This window comes from Musa acuminata, chromosome BXJ3-9 (genome assembly GCF_036884655.1).
Source record: "Musa acuminata AAA Group cultivar baxijiao chromosome BXJ3-9, Cavendish_Baxijiao_AAA, whole genome shotgun sequence".
Classification (NCBI taxonomy): domain Eukaryota; kingdom Viridiplantae; phylum Streptophyta; class Magnoliopsida; order Zingiberales; family Musaceae; genus Musa; species Musa acuminata.
This window is the reverse complement of record NC_088357.1, coordinates 48005005-48032624: the sequence shown is the minus strand read 5'-3', so window position 1 is coordinate 48032624 and position 27620 is coordinate 48005005. Positions and strand designations below refer to the sequence as shown.

The following is a 27620-nucleotide window of genomic DNA, read 5'->3' as shown; positions in this document are numbered from 1 at the left end:
TTTCTAAATAACTATAAAAAAGATAAAAATTAGAATTAATATGATTTATAGGGATAAAATTATAATTTTAAAATCAAATCCTAATTCTCTTTTTGCGATCACTACGACATTGGTGCAACCATTGTAGTGGCATTACTACAACGGTCGCACGCATCAATGTTACTGTATTTATAGCAGTCGACAGCAAGTTAGTAAATCCCAACTAAAAGTTATACTCGAAACAAGTGCAAGTAGGTGAAATAAAAATGATGACCCAACCTCAACGACAATGGAGATGCGGGTATCGACATGCAAAACGAGCGCTCTATCATTTGAGCTATATCCCTCGATATTATCAATTATTCATATTATTTTAAATATATATATAATAGAGTAAGAAAAATTAACCCTTATTCCAATAAAAGAGTTATTTGTTATGGGTGTTTGAATAGATCAGTTAAGGGTCAAATTAAATGGAATCGATTTTTCGATTCTATTTGGTTAAAGTAAGATAGGTCTAACCAAAATTATTTCAGATCTATCTAATGGAATTAGTTCATGACCGATCAATTTAATTTAATTAATTAGTCAATCTATATATATATATATATATATATATATATATATATATATATATATATATATATATATATATATATATATATAGCATAAGATGAACGTACCATCGAATCCTAGAATTAAAATATTTTGAGTCACGATGTTTTAAACTTAAGGTAAAGTTTTAATCTTGATTGCACATCAAAATTAAGTGATGATTTCATAAATTTCTGGACAAAACATGAGCATCCCTCATGAGCTGTCCTGCAAAAATGAGCCTGAATAATAAATAATACATGGCCATTAGGCCAATTTTTCTTTTAAAAAAAATTATAAATTTTAGGTATTTTTTAATTGATGCCTTCCATTTTTATTTTATTTTATTTTCATTCAGTATCCTTAATTTAAAGAATATCAAAAAAATTTCCTACCTATTACAGGATTTTTTTTTGAACTATTATAATATTTTCGACCCGTTATATTGTTTTGACCATCACAATAAAAATACTGGAAAATCTACTTAAAAATATTATAAATGATTTAAATAAAATCTACTCTAAAACATTATAAATAATTTAAATAGACTCTTAACCTCAACTAAATTAATCATAACCCTAAAAGTATGGTATCGTAATGATCCATGAATAATAACTAAAGAAACATAATACCATATCACTTATAGTATTTTTCAATAAATTTTTAATACATCAATAAAACAATGTAAATGTCATTATAAATCATTATAAATGAACTAAATAAAAATATTATAACAGTTAAAAATCGATAAAAAAATGAGTAAAAAAAATTAACAAGAAAACTTTTACAAAATATTTCAGGTATTTTTAATTAAAAAAATCAGCCTACCATTACATGTCTTGCAACTCACCAGTTATTCAGTATTCTTGTAATAACCTCCACTCTTACTCCAAAGCAGCTCATTCAATCATATTTATTGGGACAATATTATGAGGCACAAAGAGAGATCTGAAAAAGAAGGATCAAACTGCTAAACATGCAGATGAAGCCTTAACTGTAAGCAACCTCATGTAATAAACATGTCCAAAGCATGTGTCATGGGTATTGTAGATACAAGTCACCAGCTTCCTTGTGCTGCTGCATCTCAAAATTGACAAAATCTTTGTCTGAATGGCCACAACTAATTGCAGCACCACAAAAACTGGAGAAGAATTAAAATGTCCTGATTTGCTGTGTCATTTGCTGAGAATAAATAAACAGAAAGACAAAATCAAAAGCAGCCACACTAATATTGATCAGAGAATAATTAATATAATCCAGAAATACTAATATCAGGCTTCATCATCATGAACAGGATGAATGTTGATAAACACATCATTTGTCAAGATCTGCTTCTCTGGCTTTTCTGATCCATCTTGATCAGTAATAATGAAGCTAAAAAGTTTAACAAAACTGCAAGTACTAAAAATGCTTGCAAGTATTATTACTAAATAAAGGGACAAAGTTTCTTTCCTTTTGTTACATGTTTGTAACTATCTAAGTTATATTCTGAGTTCGTTCCGGGAGCCTTTCCCAAAGAATACATTTGCACAAGTTCCCAATTTAGCCTTCTGCAATTCTCACATAGATCTCTGGTAACAAACTTCTGATTACAAAACCAAAATTTCCTTCATCGAGAGTACACCATGAGTTGAGCTATTTTAAATAATTACAACAAGGCCGAGAAGCAATAAAGTAAAGCTTCTAAAAAATGATTGAACGAATGGATGTATCACCAGAATCCAACTAGCACAAGTACATTAGAGAACTCAGCACAAGTGATCACTCAATAAGCAAGCCAAATTTATCCAACTAGCTTACCAATAACTGTCTTCAATAATCAGGAAAATCACTTCTTAAGATGGTTGTTTGACGTCACAATTCTTACCAGCAACATCACCAAGTGGATGAATCAGCAATATATATTCTAATTAAATGTATGGCATTGTAAATAGCGAAAACTACTGAGAAAAGTACCATGATGGCAAGTCTTGTAATGTTGATCACCATTGGACATCTAACATGAAGAAGACCAAAGGTTTTGGTAAGAACTACAGGGCTAAAGAAAGGTCAAAATACATTCAAAGTTAGGTACCAAAAAACATTTAATAAATTTGATATAGAAAATTAGGATGAGAATATAACTACCTGATGAGTTACCAAATTATGAAATAAAAAAAATCTGGTGATCTATCTAAAAGTTAGTATAGTAAAAGGATACTGCCGGAAGTTCTAGATACAAAGCAATATCAAAGGACAAATGCTAGTCAAAGTTAAAAGCATAACGCCCCAATTGACTGTGCACCTTTGTTTGAAAGAAATATTTAAAGATAACTACAATACCAGAGAGCTTCTAAGGATCTATATATTAAGCAGTTAAAAACATGTGCGCATGTGTGTGTGTGTGTGTGTGTGTATATAATGCTTGTGGATTGGAAGTAAAGATGCTGAGAATGTTAATGGAGAAACAGACCAAGAACTGACTGAATTAATTGTAAATTAAAAGGTGTCTTTCAAGAATTAGCTGATTGGAATATATAGAAGTCCAAAGAGGACCTTTAAAAGAGTGAACAAAGAATGGTGAGACATGTTTGAGGTAGCATGGAAACAGTAATTCTGGTTGACATGGAATTACCTCCCACACAGGCTCTATATTGTCTTATAGCGGAGCTTTTCGATTCCCAGCAAAACCATCAACCGCTTAACAAAGATTAATGAACTTCTAAAAGCATTCTCTTGTGGGTTTCCCAAGCTTCCTATTCAGTGAGAAAATGGTCATGTTTCATGAATAAGCATTCATGCCAAACTTTACTAACATGAAACTACTATGAACAAAAGACCCTTAGCTAATGCTTCTGTAACTCACAGTATGTACTAGATAATTTACAAGCTGCGCAACAAAAATCACGATCAAACAGTACAGGAACCTAAAATGATCATGTACTATATTCTTTCAAATTTCATGGTCTACATGATTGGAACTTACAGAATTCAGAGGCATCTTCAGATAGCAGCTCCACATAGCTTCTGTCGCTTTTCAGCTGTAATTAATTCTTATCAATTGCCAATCAATCTTTGCAAATGAAAGAACATCTAGCATTTTGGCCCATAGGAGACCCAAAATTGTTGCTGAGATTATTTCTGTTGATGAACTTTCTGGGAACATATTTCATTGACCAGATGATGGCTCCAGATAACCATATCAGAAGGCAAGAGACAGATGAGCTGCTTTCTCCATAGCTGTAACAGCCAATAGTATGCCCCTCTTATGGAGAGAATAACTCGCACAATCAGTGTTTTTTTAAGATTCAACCATCTTCTTTTATTCTGCATTGCAAAAGCTTATCCATCTGCTTATATACTTGACTTGCTTCCAAGAGATAGCCTTTCTTTCTAAGTGCAATAAACAGGGAATTATACATAGAATAGCGGCCCAAAATACCCTTTGTAGTCATTTCCTCATACAGCTCAAGTGCTTCCATTACTTTTCCCATCTTGGAGTACAGTTTAATAAGAATGTGAAATGGCACATGATCAATGCCCAAGCCAGATTCCTGCACCTTGTTGAGAATTTCTTGAGCTTGCTGCCATTTCCCTTTTACACAAAGGCATCTAATCAATTCTGTGTAAGTGATTATATCAGGTTGATATCCTCTATTTAGCATTTCCAGGAGCATCTGTCTAGCGAAAAAAGTGTGGCCAATCCTACATGCACCACTAATCAACAAATTATAAGTAACAACATCAGGAAAAAGCCCAGAATCGAGCAACTCCTGCTTCAGCATTAAAGCATGCACAATTTTTCCTCCCTTTACTTCAGCATGAATCAGTGCATTAAATGTGAAGGTATTTGGAACAACACCTGTTGCTGTCATCATATTTCTTATTGAATAAGCACTATTAGTATCACCAACCCTTCCATAACCATTCATGATAAGATTCCAAATACGAGGCTCAGGGACTATGGAATGACTTAACATCTTATGCAAAAACTCTACAGCTTTTGAGATGTCACCCTGTTGGCAAAGACCCCGAATAATCAGGCTGTATGAGATTTGGTCAGCAAGAAGACCAGACAAAGACATCTTATTGTACATATCACAAGCCTCGTCCATATTCCCATTTTTAGATAGGCCATTTATAAGACTATTAAAAGTCACTACATCTGGTAAAAAGCCCTTCTTGAACATCTCAGAAAAATATCTTTGAGCAAGTTTTGTATTGTGCATCAAGCAAAATCCATTAACTAGAACATTATATGCAATTCGATCAACTTCGATGCCTCTCTTCAACATTTCATTCCACATGTTAATTGCCTGGTCTGCATCGCCTTTTTCGAAGAATCCATCCATGAGTATTGTTGACGTAACTAAATTTGCAGACTCATGCTCATTCAATATATCTGCAAGAAGTTTCTTTGCATTCTCCAGGAGGCCTCTACTGCAAAAGGCATGAACAAGTATATTACAAGTAACTACATTGGGTCTAACTCCACTTTCGGCCATGGAAGAAACAAGACTTAGAGCTCTGTCCACACTACCCCAACGGCAATAACCATCCACTAGAGTATTGTATGTCACATGATTTGGGAATGCACACATATTGTTCATAACTTCAAGAAGCCAAGTAGCCTCAGACAAGCTACCTATCTTACAAAGTCCATTTACGAGGAAATTGTATGTATGCAGATCTAGGACAACACTGCTCCTATATAATTCATTATGAAGCTGAAAAGCAGCTAAAACTTTTCCTTCAGTGCACAATACCCTAATCAATACAAAGTCACTATTATCAGCTCTGCGACTATCCTCAGAACACACCACGTTGGCAATGCCTTCTAACAAACTACATCTTCCAACAATTGTAATGCTTTCCCTGCATATCCAAGGGAAGAGTCAGCAATGCTGATTTGAGCCTAGCAATTAAAGGACTTATATCCAGGTTTTTTTTTCCTGACAATATAGCCATTCAAACTCAAGTTGCCATTGACGACAAAATATATATCTCTTTTCAAATCCTAATGAAAATGTAATTGTCATGTAAAGATATATCAGAGATGCTTACAAGCAATCAACAAGCAAACTGACCTTAACTTCTTCATTCGCTCCATGGTATGGACAAGTACCGTATCCAACACATTGAAAACAGCAGGTGGTTCATTATTGTCCTTATAATCATCATGCTTGTTGTCTTTCGAGAGCCACTCCCTAACACTAATCTTGTATGGTTCCTCGATAGTCAGTGCAGGGCTTTGGTCATCAACTAGAGAAGGTGATTGCACAGAAGCCCTACACAGACACCGTGCAAAGATCACTATAAACAACCAACAATAACAAAAAAATAGGAAATTGATGATTAGATAATGAAAATTTGATGCCTATATCATTAGAAATTTAGAATCAAATGAAATATGAAAATTAAACAGAATTAAACAAGTGAAAGGCAATGTTTGGTGAATCTAAGAAAAAAGAGATGATACCTCTGATGTTCCACAAGATCGGGTGGCTGGGAGATGATGCGAGAAAAAAAGTCACCAATTTCTTGGATAATGGGTAGGCTTCTGAGATTAAAACTAAAGGTGCGATGGATGATAAGAAGTTCTTCACCAGCTGCGACCAACTGAAAATATTTCTGATATTAGCGAAGAAGTTGTTGCAAGTAATAGAATGCGTGATGGAGAAGGGCAAAGTAGAGAACACAGGAGAAGCTAAGTAGCTCACCACCATTTGAAGGAATTTTTCCTCCTCTATCTGGTAATGCGTCCCAATGAAAAGTAGAGAAGCAAGGAGCTGTCTAATAACCTATACCTATGGACATAAATGGCAAAATAATTATTTAAATTCTTTTCAAGAAATTAAAACTGTGGATAATTTAAAAAATTTAACATGTAATCAAATAAGCAGAGTTGGAAACACCATAGTAGCCATCTACCCAGACAAACCTAGGGTCACTTATTCACTGGTCAAGCAAGTGGGTCAACCGGTAGTACTGTGAACAAAAAAGGCAAAAAAATATATCTTACAGTTGTAGGGAAACAATTATGAAACACATAAAAATATCATCTGAAGAATAAGAAGTTATAACTAATTAGTAAGCAAGTGACAATCACCTATATAGTTGAATATAGGTTTTAGTGAACAATTAGAGGTGCAATTGGCAAAAGAAATGGTAACAAAATAATCTTGTCACTTTCATACTCACAAGTATAAGGATTATGTTGATCATTAGTCTAAAAAGTTCAATCAAAGATATAATTCTAGCCAGAAGCTATATATCCATACCCGAGCTCAACGCTAATCAATGTTCATAAAAAAAAGGCTTGGCCTATGAAGCATGCGAACGAAACGATCAACCAAGAGAAAGAAAACATGCACCAAGCAAGCACTAAGATCATGAAATCATCGGAGAAAAGTTCCCCAATGAAAGGAACGGATTAGTTGAGATACGATTTCTTCAACAAACAAACATGCATTAATTAGTCAAACCTTCTCCACACTACAATCTGGATAAAAGCTCCCAATTTGTATCCCCATATCCCATTCCAAGCATCTACATTCAAGTAGAACGAAGAGATCAAGCACATAATGACTATGAACGCACACGACTATAAGAAATCAGCAACAAGGGATGAAGAAAGGAAGCATTTTTCAGATTTAAACCACGTTAAAGATGAAAACTTGGAGAAAAAAAAAAGAAAGGGAGACGAGATCGGCACTGACTGTGCGGGAGATGGATGCCGACTCGATGCAATCCTCGCAGAGGATTAAAGGATTGCGGCGTTGGGGCCGCCCCTCCGACGGTCGAAGCAGGCGGAGGGCCACGACTCGGAACCCACGGCCTGCCGGGGCAGAGGGTGTCGTCGAGGCGGGCGGCGGTGTAGGAGACGCTCCAGCTCGACAAGATTAGGGATTCAACGCGGCGTTCGTATTTGTTCCATGGGCATTTCGGTCTTTTGCTTCTCTTGCGTGGTATTAAAGACATGAATGATATGTGATCGAACGTCACCGAGATTTATTAGGTGATTAATTACTCATGAATAATTTACTCCCATATACTTAATATAAATTCACATACATTCTTGCAAATTTTGAGTATAATGAATTAATATTTTTTGATGTATTACATAGCCAATTTCCATTGATCCAACTCAAACTTCTCTATCATACCATACCATCTAATAATGATTCTAAGATAATTAGTATTATTTTTTTAAAAGTCATTTTAAAAAAAGATTATAAAAAATATATATTTAATAATAATAAAATTTAAATTGAAAACATATAAATTATTTAGTATTCCTAATTTCTAAAAGTTTGAATGTAAATTAAAATTTCAACTACAAGTCCAAACAGAGATTATAAAATATATATATATATATTTATTCTCTAGTTCTTAAATTTTGTTTTATTTTTGCTACATGGAAAATTAGAGGAATAATACCTGCAATTTTGCTGATTTAATTAAGCCACATAAATAGACAATTAAGCCCGCACGTTTAATCCCCATCTTCCGATCTCGATCACACGGTCGATATCTTCTCTCGAGTCTCTATATAATATTACGGGTAGTACTCGCTCCTCTCCTTCTCCCCGCGAAAACCCTAACCGAGGAGGACGAGAGCAGCCGCCAACCGCCGCCATGACGACTCGCTTCAGGAAGAACCGTAAGAAGCGGGGGCACGTGAGCGCCGGCCACGGCCGCATCGGGAAGCACAGGAAGCACCCCGGAGGCCGCGGTAACGCTGGCGGCATGCACCACCACCGCATCCTCTTCGACAAGTACCACCCCGGCTACTTCGGCAAGGTCGGCATGCGCTACTTCCACCGTCTCCGCAACAAGTTCCACTGCCCCGCCGTCAACGTCGACCGCCTCTGGTCCCTCGTCCCCGACGCCGTCAAGGACGCCGCCGCCAAGGACGCCGCCGCCGCTCCCCTCATCGACGTCACCCAGTTCGGATACTTCAAGGTCCTCGGCAAGGGGATGCTTCCGTCGGATCGCCCCGTCGTCGTCAAGGCCAAGCTCATCTCCAAGATTGCCGAAAAGAAGATCAAGGCAGCAGGAGGCGCCGTCGTGCTCACCGCTTGATCCTGTCGGTTAGTTGCATAGACAGAGAGCTGATTTGGACATTACATTTACCTGCTAGTGTGTTTGAATCGTTTTGATGTGTTTACTTGAAGAGTTGATAAAGTCGAACTATTTATTGTTCTTGCTAATCTTATTGTCATTGCTTCTGGTTATTCGGATACTGTTCTCATCAAGAATTTCCTAGAATCGCAAACGTTTGTTGCGATCCAAGTTGGCATCTTTCTTCCCTTGTCACCTTCCACTAAAAAGGCACCAACTTTGAGTTGGGATTGATTCTAGTAGCAAATCTAGGAGGAAAAAAAAAGAGTGGAGGAGAATGGTTCGGTGAAAAGAAATGAAATGAGGCACAGACGGAGCATATGAGCTTAGATAAAGCAACTTATAATGGTTGCTCAGTCGCGCAGGTGTTGAGTAGCCAAGCTACTATTTTCCACTTTTTTTTTTCCTATGCCTTTCTCTTTGCATTCTAATTTTGTTTATATCTTGTGGGAGCTTGGCATTTAGCAGAAAACGCAACTTTGATAGGGTCTCAGGGAAGAGTCTGTTGTTTATATAGGAAAGCTCATGTTGTTCCTCACTGCTTTAAAACTTGTGTCCGAAGTTTATTACAACATATAGTGAAAGCTTTAGACCAAGCTTTAAGCTGACACAGTAATTGGTTCTATTGTTGGTCTTTGAGGATATAATTTTGTAGGCCTTTATATCTAGAATCTGATGTGTTTGATCTGCTTTCTGTTGTCAGTATTTCTCTAGCTTATTACATGCTTGAGACCTCGGCAAACATAGCTCTTATTAGCTTGATTAGGATGTTGAGGGCCAAAAAGAGATAAATCTCTGTGGGAATATGAAATAGTATAATATCTTGATGTTGAAATGTGGAAGAGTGGCAGTGAGCTTGATGGGGTCTGAGAAACAAATTTAGAACAACAAAGAAGAAAACCAGGGTGGTTACTGAAACCTTGTTAAGAATATTCAGGAGAAGGTCCTGTATGTGCTGCATAACTTTAGCATGCATTTGCAAGAGTTATATGCGAATAAGATGATAACAACTCAAACAGTTGCAAATAATGGTTAAATGTGATTTATGAGCGCATTTGCTAATCTTCTGTAATATAAAGAAACTGTGAAGCACAAGTGTTGTGTGTATGTTTGATGCACAGTGATGTCATGAAAGAGCATTTATGTAGCTAGAGCTGAACTTAATTGACCTCCAATAGTAAGTTATGCAAGTTTTCAAGATTCGGAAAGATAAAAAAACAGCATAGTATATATTTTCTATATCCCTTTGTTATAGAGGACTATCTGTAGCATCCATTAGTCAAACTCTTTTGTGTTTGTTCTTTATCTGGTTTATAGCCAATTCCTCTGTAGCCTCCATTAGTCAAACTCTTTTGTGTTTGTTCTTTATCTGGTTTATAGCCAATTCCTCTGTATACTCGGTGTTACGGTAAGTAACTTTTTAAGCCGTGGCCTCGGGGCCGACGCGGCTCGGTTCTGGGGTCCGGATGTCGGGGATCTTGGGCGACGTCCTTCGGGGTCTCCCTGCGGTCGGGATCGGTCGTTCGGGTCGGCAGGTCGGCGGTTCGGGTCGGGAGGAAGCTCCGCCGCAGCACCGGGAAGAGGTGACACCGTCTTCGCGCCTGCACACAGGTCGGGCCGGGAGCTCGGCCCGACCCCTCCGACGATCAAGTTAGCGATGATTTGGAGAGGATTTCGGAGGAAGAGAAGCAGAAGTGCTTTCTAGTGTGTTCCGCCTGTCCCCTTTTGTTTGGGACTTGGGGGTATTTATAGATGAGCTTGGGTGTTACCTGACGTGCCCGTTTGCAGGGGCAGGACAATACCGCACGTGGCGTCTGACATTGCCACTGGGGTCGCGTGGAGAACCGGGCTGCCGCAGGGTATGGGCGAGCCTCGGTCGATGTGCTCCTGTGCCTCGACCGAGAGCACGAGGTCAAAGCTGAGGTGGTTGGCTGAGGGTTGGTGACGTCGGCAAATGTCGAGTCTGCGTCAGTGCTTGCCTCCTCGGGCAATGTGTCTACCTGGCGTGCTGACGTGGCGCGTTGCCATTTTTGTCACTATCACTCGGAACCCATGTTTATTTTGTCTATTGAGAATTGGAAGCTTCTTATTCATATTGATGTCTGTCTGAGGAACCTTTCAAGTCAGCATTGTCAAGGAAATATGAGTTATTACTTTGTTTAGGTCGTCTATTAAAGAAAGATGTCCTAAGATAAGCCTGCCTTTTGTTGTGCATAGTGGTTTCGAAGTGTTAGAATTGATTGGCAGTCCAATGGGGAAGAAACCACTTGAGTGTGACCTGGTCCCTCCAAGACTCAAGTTAGCTTGTAATCTTGCTGGCAAAAGCCTATCTATGATCTGGAGTTCGTTACTGGTTGTGGTTAGCAAAATATTTTCCAAATTATTCCTAATTTAGGATGATGTGATAAATCTTGCTGGCTTGTTTTGCCTTTTTTTTTTTTCCAAATTATTCCTATCTATGCCTTTTTTTTATGTGATAATTTATGATGGAGTCAGAACCTATCTATGATCTGGAGTTCGTTACTGGTTGTGGTTAGCAAAATATTTTCCAAATTATTCCTAATTTAGGATGATGTGATAAATCTTGCTGGCTTGTTTTGCCTTTTTTTTTTTCCAAATTATTCCTATCTATGCCTTTTTTTTATGTGATAATTTATGATGGAGTCAGAACCTATCTATGATCTGGAGTTCGTTACTGGTTGTGGTTAGCAAAATATTTTCCAAATTATTCCTAATTTAGGATGATGTGATAAATCTTGCTGGCTTGTTTTGCCTTTTTTTTTTTTCCAAATTATTCCTATCTATGCCTTTTTTTTATGTGATAATTTATGATGGAGTCAGAACCTATCTATGATCTGGAGTTCCTTACTGGTTGTGGTTAGCAAAATATTTTCCAAATTATTCCTAATTTAGGATGATGTGATAAATCTTGCTGGCTTGTTTTGCCTTTTTATGTTTTTGATGGGTTGTGAAATTTGGATTGGATGGGGAGACTCTTGTAAATTTTACAATATAGAACTTGATTTTAGCCATCAATACTTTATTCCTATGCAGATAAAGTTCAGCTTGCAATTTTATAATCTCAGTTGAGATCTGGCTCTCCTCAAACCAAGTATATTCTTGCAAAAGTCAGTGAAAATGTTTGATTTTTCTGGTTCACGAGTAAATTTGTTCTCCTTTATTCACTCACTTATAGCTTCTGTCTTTACACTAATGTTTTTGTGTGTTCTCAATAGAAATCATAAAGCCTCACGATTGGTTAAGATCGATTTCAACTCGCTATATTGGCTTGCAAGGAATGGATGTGTTGTCCATTTTGCTGTAGGAATTATTTACTCATAATGATCGCTCAGGTTTCTCAGTCGACATGCTTGTGATCGATACGGCATGGTGTTCTGCATTATGTGGCTCTACAGGTGCACGCACCCATGTCATCATAAATTTCTAGCAACAAATGATAGCTTAACCGAACATTTTCTCTCCTATTTCCAATTGTCTCTCTCTCTCTCCTGTGGATGTTATTTTCCAACGAAACACAGCAGGGATGTTATGAAACAGCCATTTTCAAGAGCTACTACTCGCATTTCGATTCCAAGAATCACCGCTCTGCTCTGTAGTCTACCCACCCAGATCTCATACCTCAGAACTGAGGCAAAACGGATCAATTAATGACACAAGAGATGAACTCACTGGCAAGATTAAGCAACCATCGCCATTTCATTTGCATGATAGTCACATTTTCAAACAATCACTTGATATATAAATTTTGTGATAAGATTTATGTAAGATTTATAGTCACAAAAATACTGAGTCACAAAAATACTATTAAAACTAGCAGATTGACACAGACTATCTGCAATTAGAGAACTGTCTGTGGTAATTGAAATGAAGCAACTGTTCAATCCAGAGGGATGACATAGGCAAGAAACACTTAAATCAGACACCACAACAAATGTACAGGTTGGAGTTTCATGAATGATGGTACCCTGCAGTTATTTGGAACTCAAGAAGCCCTCTTGCTTTTGTACCTATTAGCACAGGCAACATATATCAAAAGATTCAAGAAGCTCAGCCCCGTGAGCAGCCAGAAGTAGTAGTCGAGGTGCCCTTCGTTCAAGTTATCGGGAATCCATCCTGTCCTCCCGCCTCGAGTTGTTACCGATGTCACGACAGTCAAGATGAAGGAACTCAGGTAGTTCCCCAGCGCAGTGGTAAGAAGTGATAACGCGCTGCACAGACTTCTCATAGCATCAGGAGACTGATCATAGAAGAACTCCAGTGACCCAATGAATGTGAATACTTCCGCTGCTCCGACCAAAAAGTATTGAGGTGTCTGCCAAAAGATGCTTAATGGAATGGCCACTTTCTCGGACACTAAACCTTCCGCCTTGGCAATGTCGAGTCGCCTGATCTCCACCACTGCAGCTGCTGCCATTGCTAGTATAGATATGAACAGGCCAATACCCATCCTTTGCAATTCTGAAAAACCTCTCTCCTTGCCTGTGAATCTCCTTGCCACCGGAACAAGAATTCTATCATAGATTGGCACCCACACAATGACACTGATGACATCAAAGGTTGATAGAGATGCAGGTGGAATGGTGAAGGAGCCTATACTCGTGTCCATGACCATCCCTTGTTCGACAAACATAGTAGATATCTGTGCATATACTGCAGAGAACACTATGGTGGTTGCCCAAACAGGGAACATCCTCACCAGAATCTTCAGTTCTTCCACCTGAGTGACTGTACACAGCCGCCATGGGTTCGAAAAACTTTCAGTCTTTGTATCGAGATCCGTCACTGTAGCAGCCTTGTCAAAGAACCTGCAAAAGATAATAGTTACACATAATCCAATATCATGCACACTAGGAATCAGCACAGTTTATGGCATATGAAAATAAGCAGGAGATAATTTCTGAAAAAAAAAACTAGTTTCTATAATATCAGAGTTGGTCTTTAGTATTACTACTATGAACAGTAATATCTCATCTCACAAAATGGCTTAACCTACTATCGCCGTGGGGTGCTCTTGACAAACATCCTGTAACGTACACCACATTGCTCTTCTGACACAAACATATTTCATAACCCAACTATATGATAGAATTATCATAGAGCCCACCAGTCTTAATAGAGTATGCAAGTATTGAAATCCATTAAGCACTAAGCACGATATAATTGAAGCTGAAACTTCATAAGTTAATTTCTCATCGAGGCAATATCAGTTTGATGCAAGATTTATTGTACAACTTGTCACTCAGCAACCTTGTATACCAGTTGAAGCATCATCAAGGAAATATTTTATCATTAATATATCATCTAGTACATATAAACCTAAAGGAAAGTCCAGATTTAAGCAACACTTTTCACTGATAAAAGTTTTACCAATCTGCAACTTAAAAAATGCTGTCGTACAAAAAGATCCACATTGCAGTTTTACAACTGATGAACCACTGAAAACATAGAACTCCAAGGATAACAAGAGAAGAAAGACAATAGAACTTCAAAAGCAGATTGGCATTCAAGTCTTGTGGATAAATTCAGTTCTTGATTTAGTTCTTTGAAGAACTATAGCAAATGAAGCATGAAATCAAGAATCAATTAAGATATGCATAAAGAAACCTCAACGAAACTGGTTGTGGAAGTTAAGAGAATTACTTAATTTCATCTGTGTGCCCCAGCTTTCGACTTCCTTTAATTGCCGAAGCCTTCTCAGGCACTTCATATAGGAGACAACTGTCATGAGGCACATCCACTTTCCACTTGCGAAAAGAGGCAACCACCACCTGGCACATTCTTATAAGAGGGCTTCCTCCTGGTTTTTGGAATCTATAAAGTGGAGTACCAAAGAAAAAACTAATTATAGCTAATCCCATAAACAATGTAGGAATTCCAAAGCCCAAGCCCCATCCACAATTGTCTTGCACCCAAACTAGAAAGCTGCTGGATATGAGAGCACCAATGTTAATAGAGAAGTAAAACCAATTAAAAAAGGATCCCTTCTTCATTCGCTCTCTCGGATCAGTATCATCAAATTGGTCAGCTCCAAACGAAGAAACACAAGGTTTAATTCCACCGGTCCCCAGTGCAATTAGATAGAGTCCAAAAAAGAAAATAGCATATTGAACTGCACTTGCGTCTGGGCAAACAGATTCAACACATGGTGAAGGCTTAAAAGCAGGAACTGATGCTGAAAGGGTCAATGTGGCCATTCCCTACATTTAATAAAGCATCAATGATCATATTACATTTGAACAAAAGAAAAGAGCATCCACTCATTACAGTAAAGAACATCTGCAACTGGCATACTTACAACAAAGTATATTGTTGAGAACACTGCAATTGTCCAGTATCTTCCCCAGTATGCATCAGCTAAAATTGCACCAAGCAATGGCATAATATAGCAGGTTCCTTGCCATGTTGTGACATTTCGTGCAGCAGAGGCATTCCCCTCATGTAGCTTGTTCTTTAGGTAAGTGACAAGATTTGTAGCTATTCCATAGTAAGCTAAACGTTCACAACATTCATTCCCTATAATTTGTAATGTGAAAATAAGGAATGATTTAATGCATCTCAGTTAGAGAAAAGGATTAAACTTGTCTGTGGTTAGTTATTGTGAATACCTAAAATGAAAGGGCATGCTCTCCAATTGCCTGTGCTGTTCTTTAAAACGGGGTTTCCATGAATGTCGACAGATCCATCTCCAGTATATTGTCCTTGATTTTCATTCTACAAATACAGAAATAGTAGCAAATGTAATGGAGATGTAAGGCCATATGAAGGTCATGCAGTCATGGAATATATAAGCCCAGATATCTAGGCCAAAAATAGATGACCATTACAGTCAAGATAATGCTGATCAACCCAGTTGTATGTTCACCAAACTGACACAAAAAATAACTATCATTCATAAAATGATCATTTGTACTCCCTTAATTAATAAATGGAATGATTACCTTGAATCTAAGAAATTGTTATACAAATTTGAACTTATTTTGGTACTTCCATACTGTTAATCAAATCAAAATACTCCAGGTTGCTAAAATTGCTTACTTTTTTCCTCCACTTGAGGTACATGTTAAAATATTTAAAATGTTTCAAAAATTGAATAACGAATCATGTTTAATGGAGCTGATACTTAATTTGGAACCTTTTTTTCCAATTGCATCATACTTGAAAACTGATACGAGCAAACAGCTTCACAATACAAGAACATCAACAACAAGCTGTAACATCCCAACAAAAAACTTGAATGATTCACCCGCTCCATTCAGTTTAATTTTAAACCAAATTCTGTCATTAAATATGCATTCTTAGATCTTAAGTTGGTTGAGGCATTCTTGGTTATCTAAGCATAAAATTGATACAATCAAAGGTATATGGAAAAGTTTACCATATCTCAAAATATTTCAGACCTCGAAAAATGTGGCAAGTCATACATACAAACAAAATTTAGAAGAAAAATGACTGAGCTCCCTTTATCAGAGTTGTAGCTATGGTCTGCAGCATGCAGTGACGAACACCGGTATTGCCCATTGAATATTACCAATTCCAAGATTCCAGAAAACAGAAAAAGAAAGTCTCTGCAATTTATAAGATTCGAGAACATAGGGAAGTTGTCTCATCTGATTGAAATAACATGTGAGTACTATTCTTCTGCAAACTCCTTTGAATAGCTAGCATTATATGATGCTAGAACCAATCTACACAACCAAACCGTAATTTCAAGTTGAAGGTCCAATCGAGAACCATCCGAAACTAATATTTCATACAAAATCTACAAATACTGCAGAAGAAGAGAACTTTGTTCTTGTCAAGTATGATTAGTTTTGCAAAGGAAGCAATCTCATTCCCTTGTGCCACAAAGAAGTTGCTCATTCCATTCTATCCGCTATCATATTATGTATCTAATTCTTCGGAAGGGCATATCCCTATTTCTTTCTTATTTAAAATCCTTAAGAAACAATCTTGAGTGAGAGTCAAGCACCAACAAGATTTTGGAGTTACGAAAGAATCATCGACAACAAAATTATCAATTTCCATAGAAATACCAACAAGTCAAGCATAGCGCATAACCGAAAATTCATATATTTGGCCAATCTGTTTCCTAACATAAATCAAATATGGCATTAAGCCAAACGGCAAATTTACTGAGAAACACATAAACCACCATACTGTAATGGTAGAGACCTAAACCAATGTCAAAAACCTCTCTTTTTCTCCCAAGTAACCAAATTTTCCTCGTAGGCATAATCAACTCGTCAAAGATATCTAATTGAAGAGTCACGACAGAAAAATCTCTGCTCCACAAAAGATCCATCAATGACCGTGACGAATTCAGCAACTAGGAAGCAAAAGATTCAGGAAAAATTGAAAGATAAACAAATTTAAGGTACTCTTATGGAGATCAAGGAAGGGGAAAGGGGGGAATCGTACATCCGGAAGAAGACCTTCTTCCAGCGGCGACCTCCGTTCGTCTTCCACGGATCCCATCCTTCGATGTCTCACGGATTCCGGATTCAAGGATCCAGGGCCGGGGGCCTAACCGGATTTAATAGCGACGCATGGGAGATGAGGACAAGACCGCCTCCGGTTGCGTTGCGTGTTGGGGATAGAAATGGAGATCGAAGTCCCTTGCACCTGACCACGTTCACCCACCATCACACCACTTGCCATCCGTGACAAAGTTCCACCGCGGCCCACTATTGGAGGCGAGTGGGTTGGCGCGATTGTCGTTTGCCCTAAAAGGGCGCAAAAGTGGACCTCCGTGGCGTCATCCGACGGCAGGATTCGACTCTCACACTGCTCCGGCGGATGCGTTATCATCCCCATCGACAGCTGCTTTTTTGGTGGGGCGGAGTTGTGACTGTAAATAGTTAGCTATTTTATGATTGCACCGACCTGTGGGGTCCATAAATAACGTTGGTGTGATAGAGATTTCAAGTCTTGGTAGGTAGCCGAGACGGGTAGAAAAAAGTTGTAAATGGCTTTTGGTGCCTTAAAAGTCGCGTCAAAACAAGTTGTGGACTTATCCGGTCCGTCCATCTCATTATGATATCATTGAGGTAAAATACTCGTCAATAAGTCCTACTTGTGGTCTTAACATTTGACCATAGAAGAAGTGGATATAATAAGATTAGCAGTGTTCTACTTTTTCTGTATATACATATATAAATTATTATTATTATTATTTTACCTTTTCAATTCTTTCTTTTTCCCACTCTATCCTACCATTTCAATGTCTCATCATCATTGAGGTTATATTATTTTAATAAGCTCTGGATTTTAAATTGATAAAGTTGGAATTGTTCATACTTAATTGATAAAGGAGATAGAGATAGGCTTTAATAGGGGTTGAAAGATCTATTAAAAAATATTATCCAGTAAATCATTCTATAAGTTGAAGGTAATCAAGTGGTGCTAGGAAGATTATCATCCAAAATAATTTTCACAAATTTAGATCTTGATTTTGTTGTATACCTTATTAATGTGATTACCTAGGATTTGATTATTCTTTTTCTTATAGCTATTTTGACTAAGTGTATATAAGAACTTTAACCTAGCTCACTATAATATATATGTTTTCATCTTTTGTCTGTTTTTTATAATCTTTAATATAATTTCTCTAATATTTTTTTGATTATTCTCTCTATAATTTATTACTAATCAATCTATTCAAGATATGCATGTACGTGAAACCTTATAGATTCATCTGTAATGGGACAGGGATGAAAGATATTTTTTATTATTTACATAATTATGAGGCGAGATGTTTAGAGCACTCCTCTTCCATCCTTGTCAAGTTTATATAAGTAGTGACAATTGTATTCGTCTCTAGTGAGCACTTTGTATCTCTCTCTTTCTTCTTCTTTTTTTCGTCTTACCTCCCCCCATCTCATCGCAACCCTCGTTTTTCAAATCCCTCCTACTTCTTCTCATTTTCATCATAGCCTCTATTTTCTTATTTAGGTAGTATCAATCTTACAAGGATATATGAGCATAGAAATAAAAAGATAAGATTAATGAAGAAAATTATTAATTCATAGATTTATTTGAATATAATTATATTTATTTGGTTGTGGTTATATTTGGATGTATTTATATTTGAATATTATAATAACATGTAAATATTATAATTATTATTGTTATTTTCTATAGATTTTGATATCATTAATTGGTTTTGATATTAATTTTATTTTTTTAAAAAATAGAATATATTAATTAGGAATTATTGGAGAACCTAATAGTTTGGATACTATTAAAATGAGGAATGAGATGGGGATGAGAGATGAGATTATCAAAACCTATTATTGATTATCTTGCAACAATCAAATCAAAAATCTTGCTGATAAAATTAGCACACCTGTTGTGAGAATGAAATTTTCATCATTCATACCCTTAAATAGTTTGGATCCTGAATTTACTCTATGAAGAGGGCTTATCCTTCTTCATAGAGTATCTCTCCTCCTCTTATCTTTTTATATTTATGCATTGAAAATAGTTGTTTATCTTATTAATCAACTTTAGATACTTATTTTAAGAATAAATCATATTTTGAGTGCTTATTGTATTTCAAACTCGATTATTTTAAATTACAAATATTTAGATATCTTTGTTATCCGTGGATTCGGCCTTATAACAAAGATAGATAAATTAGAGCATTCATAATTCTTACATTTGGTTTGATCCAATTTAACTCTATGCAAACTAGTATCATTGATGGTTGATCTTCATCAAGCAAACACCACTTATTCTTATTGCTTATTCTGATTCTATTTGGGTTAGTAATCAAGATGACCTCACATCCATCTCATCTCAGTTTAGGTGATTTTTATGAGAGTTAACCTGATAGCATGGCGTTCTAAAAAGTAATAGACAATTGTTCAATCATCCACAAAAGAAACTGAATATTACTCGATCGCCTCTACTATGATCGAGTTATCTTCTATCCATGTTGGACATCTTACTTAGTTAACCTTCTTATCTTCTTTGTGATAATATTGGTATAACTTACTTATGTGCTAACTTAGTATTCTATTCTTAAACGAAGTGTATCGTCCTCCTCGATTATTATTTTGTTTGACATAAGGTTACCATTAGTTCTCTTCAAATTGTTCATATGTGCAAACACAATCAAGTTGTTGACATTATTACAAAACCCTTAGCTAAATCTTCACTCTTACGGTTAGGATCCAAGATTGGTATTTCTACAAGAAGCACCATCTTGTGGGGATATATTAAGAAAGAATCTTCTCCAACAAATCATTCTATAAATTCAAGGCAATCAATTCGTGTTAGGAAAGATTCTCAATGAAAAGATTGAACAAGTTACCAATGCAAATAAGATTATTCGAGTGAGCCAAGATAAAGGAGGAAAATATAATACAAACAAAGAAATGAATCGAAGGAGAGGAAGATATTAAAAAAATATTCATGCATAAGACAAATTTGAGAGGAGGAAGATATTGGAAATATTGATATATCAAATAAGAAAAGAGAAACGGATGGGAGAAGGAAAATATTCATATATCTAATTGATTCGAATTGCCTTAACCTTGTTTTGTTATGTCAAAGTTGATGAATGTCATATGTTCATGAGATCCAGAGTTGCTTTTTCCGTAGTATCGAGGGCAAGCAAACTTCTTGAGCTCCTCTTTTTGTGGCATGGTATTTGTGGGATTTCAATGGCTCTATGTAGCGTAGATAGAATACATTATGTACATGTTCTTTAGATCGTCCAACTCTTATCGTAAAAGAGCAATCTTACTTGTGCCTGTAGCCTTTATCGTTGATAACATATATGGTTGATGAGCAATTGTTGATTAAGAAGAGTAGTTTTCTTACTACCTCTCTCATGCCACCTTCTTTCTTCATATATTGTTAAAGAAGATGGAAGGACTGGCTTCACCAAATCATTTTATGGCAAATAAACAGGAGGAAAGGAGATGAACAGACCATGCACATTAACAGCATTTGCCAACTCCAAACCCTAAGGGAGGCAGAAAGGAATTATAATGACAAACTTTCCCTCCTTGGGCCTCTTATCAAAAGATTATTCTTCGATAAAGTCTTAGCTTCCACACAGCCAGTGTCTTAAGAAGATGATAAAGCTCTAGAATGATGTGTTCTAGTCATGTAAACTCCCAAGTCAATGAATGACTTTGTAGCAAGATTTTGATTCTCTTTTGACTTGAGAATACTTTTCTAGTGTTAGAGAGGTCTGTTATAACGATTAAGCTGTTCTTTTGTTTATCTATTTAATCTGAACTAATATTACACCAAGATTATTAGATAGGAAAGCCAAGGCACTTCTCTCTCTCTCTCTCTCTCTCTCTCTCTCTCTCTATATATATATATATATATATATATATATATATATAAACCCAACTTGCAGAGTAATCGAATTCACATAAAAGATCACACACTTATCATTACATTACAGAATCTTAAACTACCTTCTACCAAGTAGCAAATCACCTCTTCCTACTGCTAAAATATTGATTCTGAATATGTACTCAAGTTCTGATCTTAAGACTCTAAGCTACTCTCCTAGGTAATAGTGAGCTGTTTCAAGTTCTTCCTCAGCAGACCTGGTAATAGTTGACTAATTCCTGTTACTAACAAGATAAGTACTTGATTTATGGAATGATTGGACTTGATGACAATAACAAGGAAACTCTCCACCTGCCAGGACTACATAGTGTTCTTGCTTCTTCAACTAGTGGTTCACAGGTCAACTACCAAGTGCCATGATAGAATCTAAATGGTGCTCTAAAACTTCAGTTCCTAAGTTTCAAGGACAACCTCAGTTGCTTTTTCATATTGTAATAGACAAAAGTATAAAATCAAAAGTGATGCGGGTGTCAGAAACCATTGTAGGAAGAGTTCACATGACAATAATCTAGACATTGATCTATCTCTTTGTCAAAAACATAAGAAAACATGCTCTCAAGTCATTGCTACAGATCGATGTATAAGAAAATTTTACAATATAACAGTGAATTATCCAATAATATACTACTGATTTAGAGTAGGTTAAACAAAATATGAGCACTCAACCAAGCAATGGAATGAGCAAAGGGGAAAATAATTTATTTTAAGTTCTTTGTTCAATTGCATCATATTTGGCCCTGTCATGCCTTCCAGTCAGCTTGTGAAACACTGACATCAATGCTAATTGATCACTGTCATTTAGTATCATCTTGTCGTCTGAGATGCTTAATCAGATTGATCACCTTAGACAGCTTAATTACTCCCACACCAAGGTTATAATTTTTTTTCTGAAGTTTCTCTGGACTATTATTATCCTTTGTTTCACGGGTTTGCGACGCGTGTTCAATTACATTACTTAGGTTTTACTCTAAGGCAGATTTTCAAGTGCCACTTGTGTCATTGTTTTATCCTGAACAATGAAAGAGTTGGTGGTGAAAGAGTCAGCAAACACTTTCTCCGCTGCACTGCTACCTTTAGTGTTCTTCAAGAATTCATGCTTTCTTCCTCAGTCATTCATTTTGCGAGGATTCATTCAACATGCTTGTTACCATCAACATAAGAGTCACTATCTAGTTGCTCTTATAACCTTCTTGACTTCCAACAAGATATGGTTCTTATTTTCAACTATACCTCATAGTAAAGGTAGATCATCTTTAGTGCTAGCTTTACTTCACATCTACGTTTGTTTCTTAAGTCTTACATTTCTGTATCAAATCATGTAAAATTCGTATGACACAAACATGATGCACTCTGCTGTTTGAGATGTTAAAAGATAATTGGCAACTGCTGATATTGAATGTTTATGTTGGAAATCATGGTGCAAAGTGGAAAACATAAATGTGTTAGATTCCATTCAAGGTTAGCGTAGTGTGTATATCTTTCAAGTTAGATTCCATTTAGTCAATTGATGTATACAACTGTTCTTTTACAATATACTAGTTTTATCATTCAAAAAGATCTCTTCACCTTATCCACCTCGGGCTTTCTTTTGTCTAATTTCTAAGCAAGAAATCTATATCACGTAGGTTGCCAAAATTGAATAAAAATAGGTTGGAAGAAAAAAAAAGTTTTTATATCGATCTTTTTTCAAAAAGGGAGAAGAATTATCCATAAAATTCTTCAGCTCATCCACCAATTTTTTTGTTTTAGATAGGAAATCAATATCATAAAACTGGATAGGTGTTTGATATATAAGTTATTTCAAGAAAGACCACAATCATAAAGACTTTATTAAGTTCCTCAAAAAAAACAAAAGGCTTATCAAGAATTGAAGAGTAGCTAATTACCCAAATGATGAAGAAGCACAAGGAAAGATATGATTATTACAGCAACTGTTTATCACCTCATTACTCTCCTTTTTCGCATTTAGTTAATCTCAATAGGGGTAGGATCAAGACTTGAGTGAGAAGTTTGGATACCTGTATGCAGAAATTTCTACTTGCAAATCTTGTTGACAACTAGGTATCCTGGAACTTCCAATTCAATGGTTTGATTGAAGCTGGTAAGTCAAAAGTATCTCTTCTGAATGCAAGCTAAAAGATGGTGTGAGATCGATCAGGCAAGGAGGTTGTGTTGGAGATGGAATACAGATAGAAAGTGCATTTTCCTCGGCTATGTCGTCACGTCATGAGTGAGCACAGCCGAGGATTTTAGAGTGTGAATAATTTCTGTGGAATGCTTTCCCCTTAAGTATGATTTGATGTGAAGAAAAATGAAAACATATGGTTAGGTACCATGCCACTGTTTTCATGAACTAAGAACTAACCTAGCTTTCAAAAAGGTTGGAAGTAGTTTTCTGAGAGTTTGGAGTATAACATGACTTCCAAAGCCAGAAACCACAAGATTCCTGTCCAAATCTAGAGCTTCACCATCAGGGCCAAATTTTGAATGGCATTAAGTATTTCTCTGTATGAGCAGTATGATAGTTTCCTTTTCCTAAAAGAAAGGAGGAATATGAAGAAATTTACTACCATCCTCAGCAGATCTTTGTTCTCTTGTGTGCAGTGTTCCTGCATGCCTGACTTAGGGGATTGCACCTACAAAAACACATCATTTTTCATGCACTGATAAAACAATATATTTATATATCAAGGAAGTGAAAATGAAATTAAATGTTTTGGTCTGCACCTCAACTCCTCAAGAGAAGATGAAGATGAAGATGACCTAACAGTTACACACTGATGATTCAACCCAAGAAGAAATGTGTTCTTTCCAAGTTGGCATTTGAAGTGTGTAAACTAGATTATAGTTCATAATATTTGTGTTGTGGGTGATGTAAGTTCTCCCCTAGTTGATGTAAGGGCTTGTTTTTCTTGTTCTCAGTTGCTTTCCTTCCCTCTCCTCTCTCCAGTCTCTGTATTATCCTCATTTCTTTTCAAATGAACGCACTTTATGATCAATAATCTATACATATATATGATCCAAGAGAATCTCTACACAGATTGGCACATATAAACTAGGAAGAAAGCTAAACTAAATCTCTCTCCTCTGGCTAAGATCACCACCTGGTAACAATGCTAAAAACCACAGAACTAATGAATTTAATTCCTTAATAAACTAATTTTTTTGGATTAATTTATATTAAACCTATTGTATATGCTAACATGAAAAGCCAGTTATGGTATTATACTGTATGCATACAGAAATGGAGAGAGATGTGCGGGTTTCAAGTAGAAGTTGTAGGTCAGAAACATTGGAGAGATGTTGAAAGGGGAACAGAACTACTTCACCAAACCACCCCACAATCTCTCTCTCTCTCTCTCTCTCTCTCTCTCATGCTTAGGCCACACGTACCATCAATCTGTGGTGCAAGTGTAACTATCTCTTAATTGTATGTCTTCTCTCTCGCTAACGAGAAAGCCTCTTTCCTCTTTGTATCTGTCCTTATATCTTTCCTCTCCATCTCTTCTCTTACATTTAGCTTCTCTGAGCTTTCTGCTTCTTCGGTCCTGGCTATCTTTTCCTGTAGAGATCTTGTAGAGAAAGCTCAGCAGGGGTTATCTTTGCCTGTCACCCTTGTGGACAGTGATTTGAAGATAGGATGTGCAGTAGAGGGCACTGGAGGCCGGAGGAAGACGAGAAGCTGAAGGAGTTGGTCAGTAGGTTTGGTCCTCACAACTGGAACGCCATCGCAGAGAAGCTTCAAGGAAGATCAGGTGCAAGCATAGTTTAGATTCCTTCCTTCTTCTTTTTTTTATCTCCAAAGTCTTGTCTTCCGGTCCCGAATTGAATGTTACTAACACATGTTGAGTAAAATCTCCGTCAGGTAAAAGCTGTAGGCTCAGATGGTTCAATCAGCTGGATCCAAGGATCAACCGCAGCCCCTTCACGGAGGAGGAAGAAGAACGGCTCCTCGCTTCGCACCGCGTTCACGGCAACCGCTGGGCGGCCATCGCCAGGCTCTTCCCTGGTCGTACCGACAACGCAGTGAAGAACCATTGGCATGTGATCATGGCTCGTCGGCATCGAAAAGCTACTGCCAAAAGCATATATACAGCCACAGGCAGATCAACAGAAGACAAGGACAAGGGATCAGAGTCGAGGCATATATACAACCACCTTAAGTTACTGCCAAAAGCATTCTTCTCCGACCTCCATGATCATATTCCCCAGATGGCCAAAGGTAACTGAGTACATGTATAGTTCCTCCATTCAATGACTCCTTTTGCCATCTTCATATTCCGATGTTGTTGCAGATGGAGAGAGTTCAACTGAGTTCTATGATTTTCTTCAAGTAAACACCGAGTCTGATGGTGCTAAATGTCATTCAAGTGTAGAGGAACAGGAGGAGGAGGAGGAGGCTGAGGAGGAATGGAGAAAAGCTGGTGTTCCCTTCATAGATTTCTTGTAAGTCAGAAGTTCTCCCTAAGATATCTTATCTAGCAACAGTTATAGTGTACAAAAAATATTTTACATCCTCGATCTCACTAATATAATTCCATGTCTGTTCATGATATCATTTAGTAGTAGAGATATGAAGACTCTCTACCAGTAATAAAATCATGTAGCATGCATAGATCTTATGTAATATATCGAATTCTTAAGTAATAAGCTGGCATGTTGACATCATGCCCTTGTTTCAGAACTACCAAGGCAAGCTTATATGGATTGATCTAATGATCAAAACCTTGTAAATCGTGCATATGTTTCACTGAGAAATTAAAAGTGTTACTTGTAATATTATCATCCTGTACACTCTCTATCTTGGTGAGTCTCTCAGGAATACATACATATATATATTGTGCCAATTCTTGTTTGACATCAATAAGCACACAACAACTGTGTCTGCTATGTTGAGATTCTTGATAAGAATGAAGTCAAATCTTCAGACTAACTAAAGGAGAAATCTTTCTTGTTTGTTTACCTTGTGGGTGGCTATTGTGTTGACATGGTTGGGACCATTGCACTCCACTAATGGAAATGTTCTTGTTTCATTGAGATTTCCCACATTCCAAAGGAATAAAAGTGACACGGTAACAGTGCCTGTAGAAAGGATTAATCTGGCATGCTATCACGATTAAGGATTAATGAGTAAGCAACGACTTCATGATGAGACATTTAACAACCTAGGCATTTAGTGATTATGAAGCAAGAACAAATTAATCCTCTATTAATCTATTCTTTGTTCTATTACCAGTTTTGGTCCAAATAATTCCCAGCAATTAGAGATCAAGGCATAATCCATATCGAGACGATCATCCTCTTTAAGCGATTCGTTAATCAGCTTGCAGAACATAATTCTCACTTCGAGAAGAATCTTCACGCATATTTTTTTTAATCTTGAACCATTAAGAATACTCAGTATTTTTCTATATATATGTATATATGTATGTATGTATGTATGTATGATATAAATATTCCTCAACAAATATTGGTACCATCTTATTATCATTCCTAGTAACTTTACATATCTACTTCAATATTTTTATCTTATCGAACAAATTTTTATATATTTTAAGAAACCAAGGTAAATAAATAAAAAATAAAAAAAAATATATTAATAACTAAATAATCTACCCATATGTCGAAACCCTATAAGTTACAATATTTTACAAGTCAATAGTAATTACAACTTAATCTCTAAATGATATTAATATATTATAATCCTAATCAAGCTTAAACTTCATCAAATTTATATCAACATGAACTTAACAGGAACACCATTAGTAGTACTGAGGTAGTTAACAACTAATACAATATCAATGCTGATATAGTTATTTTTTTTCCTCAAATTCCTCTTGTATTGTATTGTTAATAGTGGCATAGTAATATGCCACTATTATCAAGTCTTGGAAATCATTAGATCATTGTTAGGATGATATGAGCCATCATAATCCAATAAAATTAGGAGGATCTTTGTTATGCTCTTAGACCACTTAGTTGAAATAGACTTAATGGATTGAGCATTTGCAAGAGCTATGGAATGGCTTGTTATGGTGATCACAAAACTGGTCATCATTCTGATGATTCCAAATAAGACAAAAAGAGTTAGTCATTAGGCTTCATAATTTACAGACTGCTAAAATGTCCATAAGCCTCCAATAACTAATCTCCTTAAGACCAATTGGCAAATACATTCAATTGAATCTTCAGCTTTATAAATTCCAAGGACTCATCTGTTGTATTATTAGATGCATTAGGTGTTCAACCCTTGCAGGAAATAGTTGAATTGATTCTCAATCTTAATCTTCTCTTCTAATGCTTCCAAAGTGTTTTGTGTCTATCCAAAATATAACACCTATAACCACACATTATGATGGTTGGAATTCATTTGTACATAAGTAATCCCACTTTGAAGAGAAAATAAGTCTTACCTCAGAGAGAGAGAGAGAGAGAGAGAGAGAGAGAGAGTAGATCTCAAACACTTGCAGGCCTGGTTGGAGTAGTTCACAAGTAAACGAGAACCATGATTTATAGAAGAATCTACCAAGCAGTATGATCAACAATGA

General features: G+C 36.5%; 4 protein-coding genes across 9 annotated transcripts; 2 read left to right on the top strand and 2 right to left on the bottom strand.

The window, feature by feature from the left end:
- Positions 1–1556: 1556 nt before the first annotated feature.
- LOC135649615 (pentatricopeptide repeat-containing protein At5g24830-like) lies at positions 1557–7486 on the bottom strand. 6 transcript variants are annotated; one of them, XM_065168163.1, is made up of 7 exons: positions 7272–7486; positions 6273–6359; positions 6032–6171; positions 5640–5840; positions 3539–5427; positions 3188–3308; positions 1557–1755 (listed from the first exon to the last, which is right to left on the bottom strand). In XM_065168163.1, the coding sequence occupies exons 2-5, from the start codon at positions 6276–6278 to the stop codon at positions 3861–3863; spliced, it is 1914 nt and encodes a 637-aa protein (XP_065024235.1). In that variant the 5' UTR covers positions 6279–6359; positions 7272–7486; the 3' UTR covers positions 1557–1755; positions 3188–3308; positions 3539–3860. The 6 variants fall into 6 exon arrangements, with proteins under 6 accessions (XP_065024235.1, XP_065024236.1, XP_065024233.1 ...); XM_065168161.1 differs by lacking the exon at positions 1557–1755 and adding an exon at positions 7038–7101 and having other exon boundaries at positions 1956–3308; XM_065168162.1 differs by lacking the exon at positions 1557–1755 and adding an exon at positions 1956–2569.
- A 639-nt stretch (positions 7487–8125) lies between these two features.
- LOC135649618 (large ribosomal subunit protein uL15x-like) lies at positions 8126–8789 on the top strand. Its single transcript, XM_065168167.1, has one exon. It carries the CDS (start codon positions 8191–8193, stop codon positions 8635–8637), a length of 447 nt encoding a protein of 148 aa, XP_065024239.1. The 5' UTR covers positions 8126–8190; the 3' UTR covers positions 8638–8789.
- Positions 8790–12428: 3639 nt separating this feature from the next.
- LOC135649616 (protein NRT1/ PTR FAMILY 8.3-like) lies at positions 12429–17526 on the bottom strand. Its single transcript, XM_065168166.1, has 5 exons — positions 17116–17526; positions 15303–15408; positions 14993–15210; positions 14338–14894; positions 12429–13502 (listed from the first exon to the last, which is right to left on the bottom strand). The coding sequence occupies exons 1-5, from the start codon at positions 17170–17172 to the stop codon at positions 12680–12682; spliced, it is 1761 nt and encodes a 586-aa protein (XP_065024238.1). The 5' UTR covers positions 17173–17526; the 3' UTR covers positions 12429–12679.
- Positions 17527–24584: 7058 nt separating this feature from the next.
- On the top strand, positions 24585–25930 carry LOC135648835 (transcription factor MYB52-like). Its single transcript, XM_065166804.1, has 3 exons — positions 24585–24827; positions 24938–25294; positions 25368–25930. The coding sequence occupies exons 1-3, from the start codon at positions 24713–24715 to the stop codon at positions 25520–25522; spliced, it is 627 nt and encodes a 208-aa protein (XP_065022876.1). The 5' UTR covers positions 24585–24712; the 3' UTR covers positions 25523–25930.
- Positions 25931–27620: the final 1690 nt, after the last annotated feature.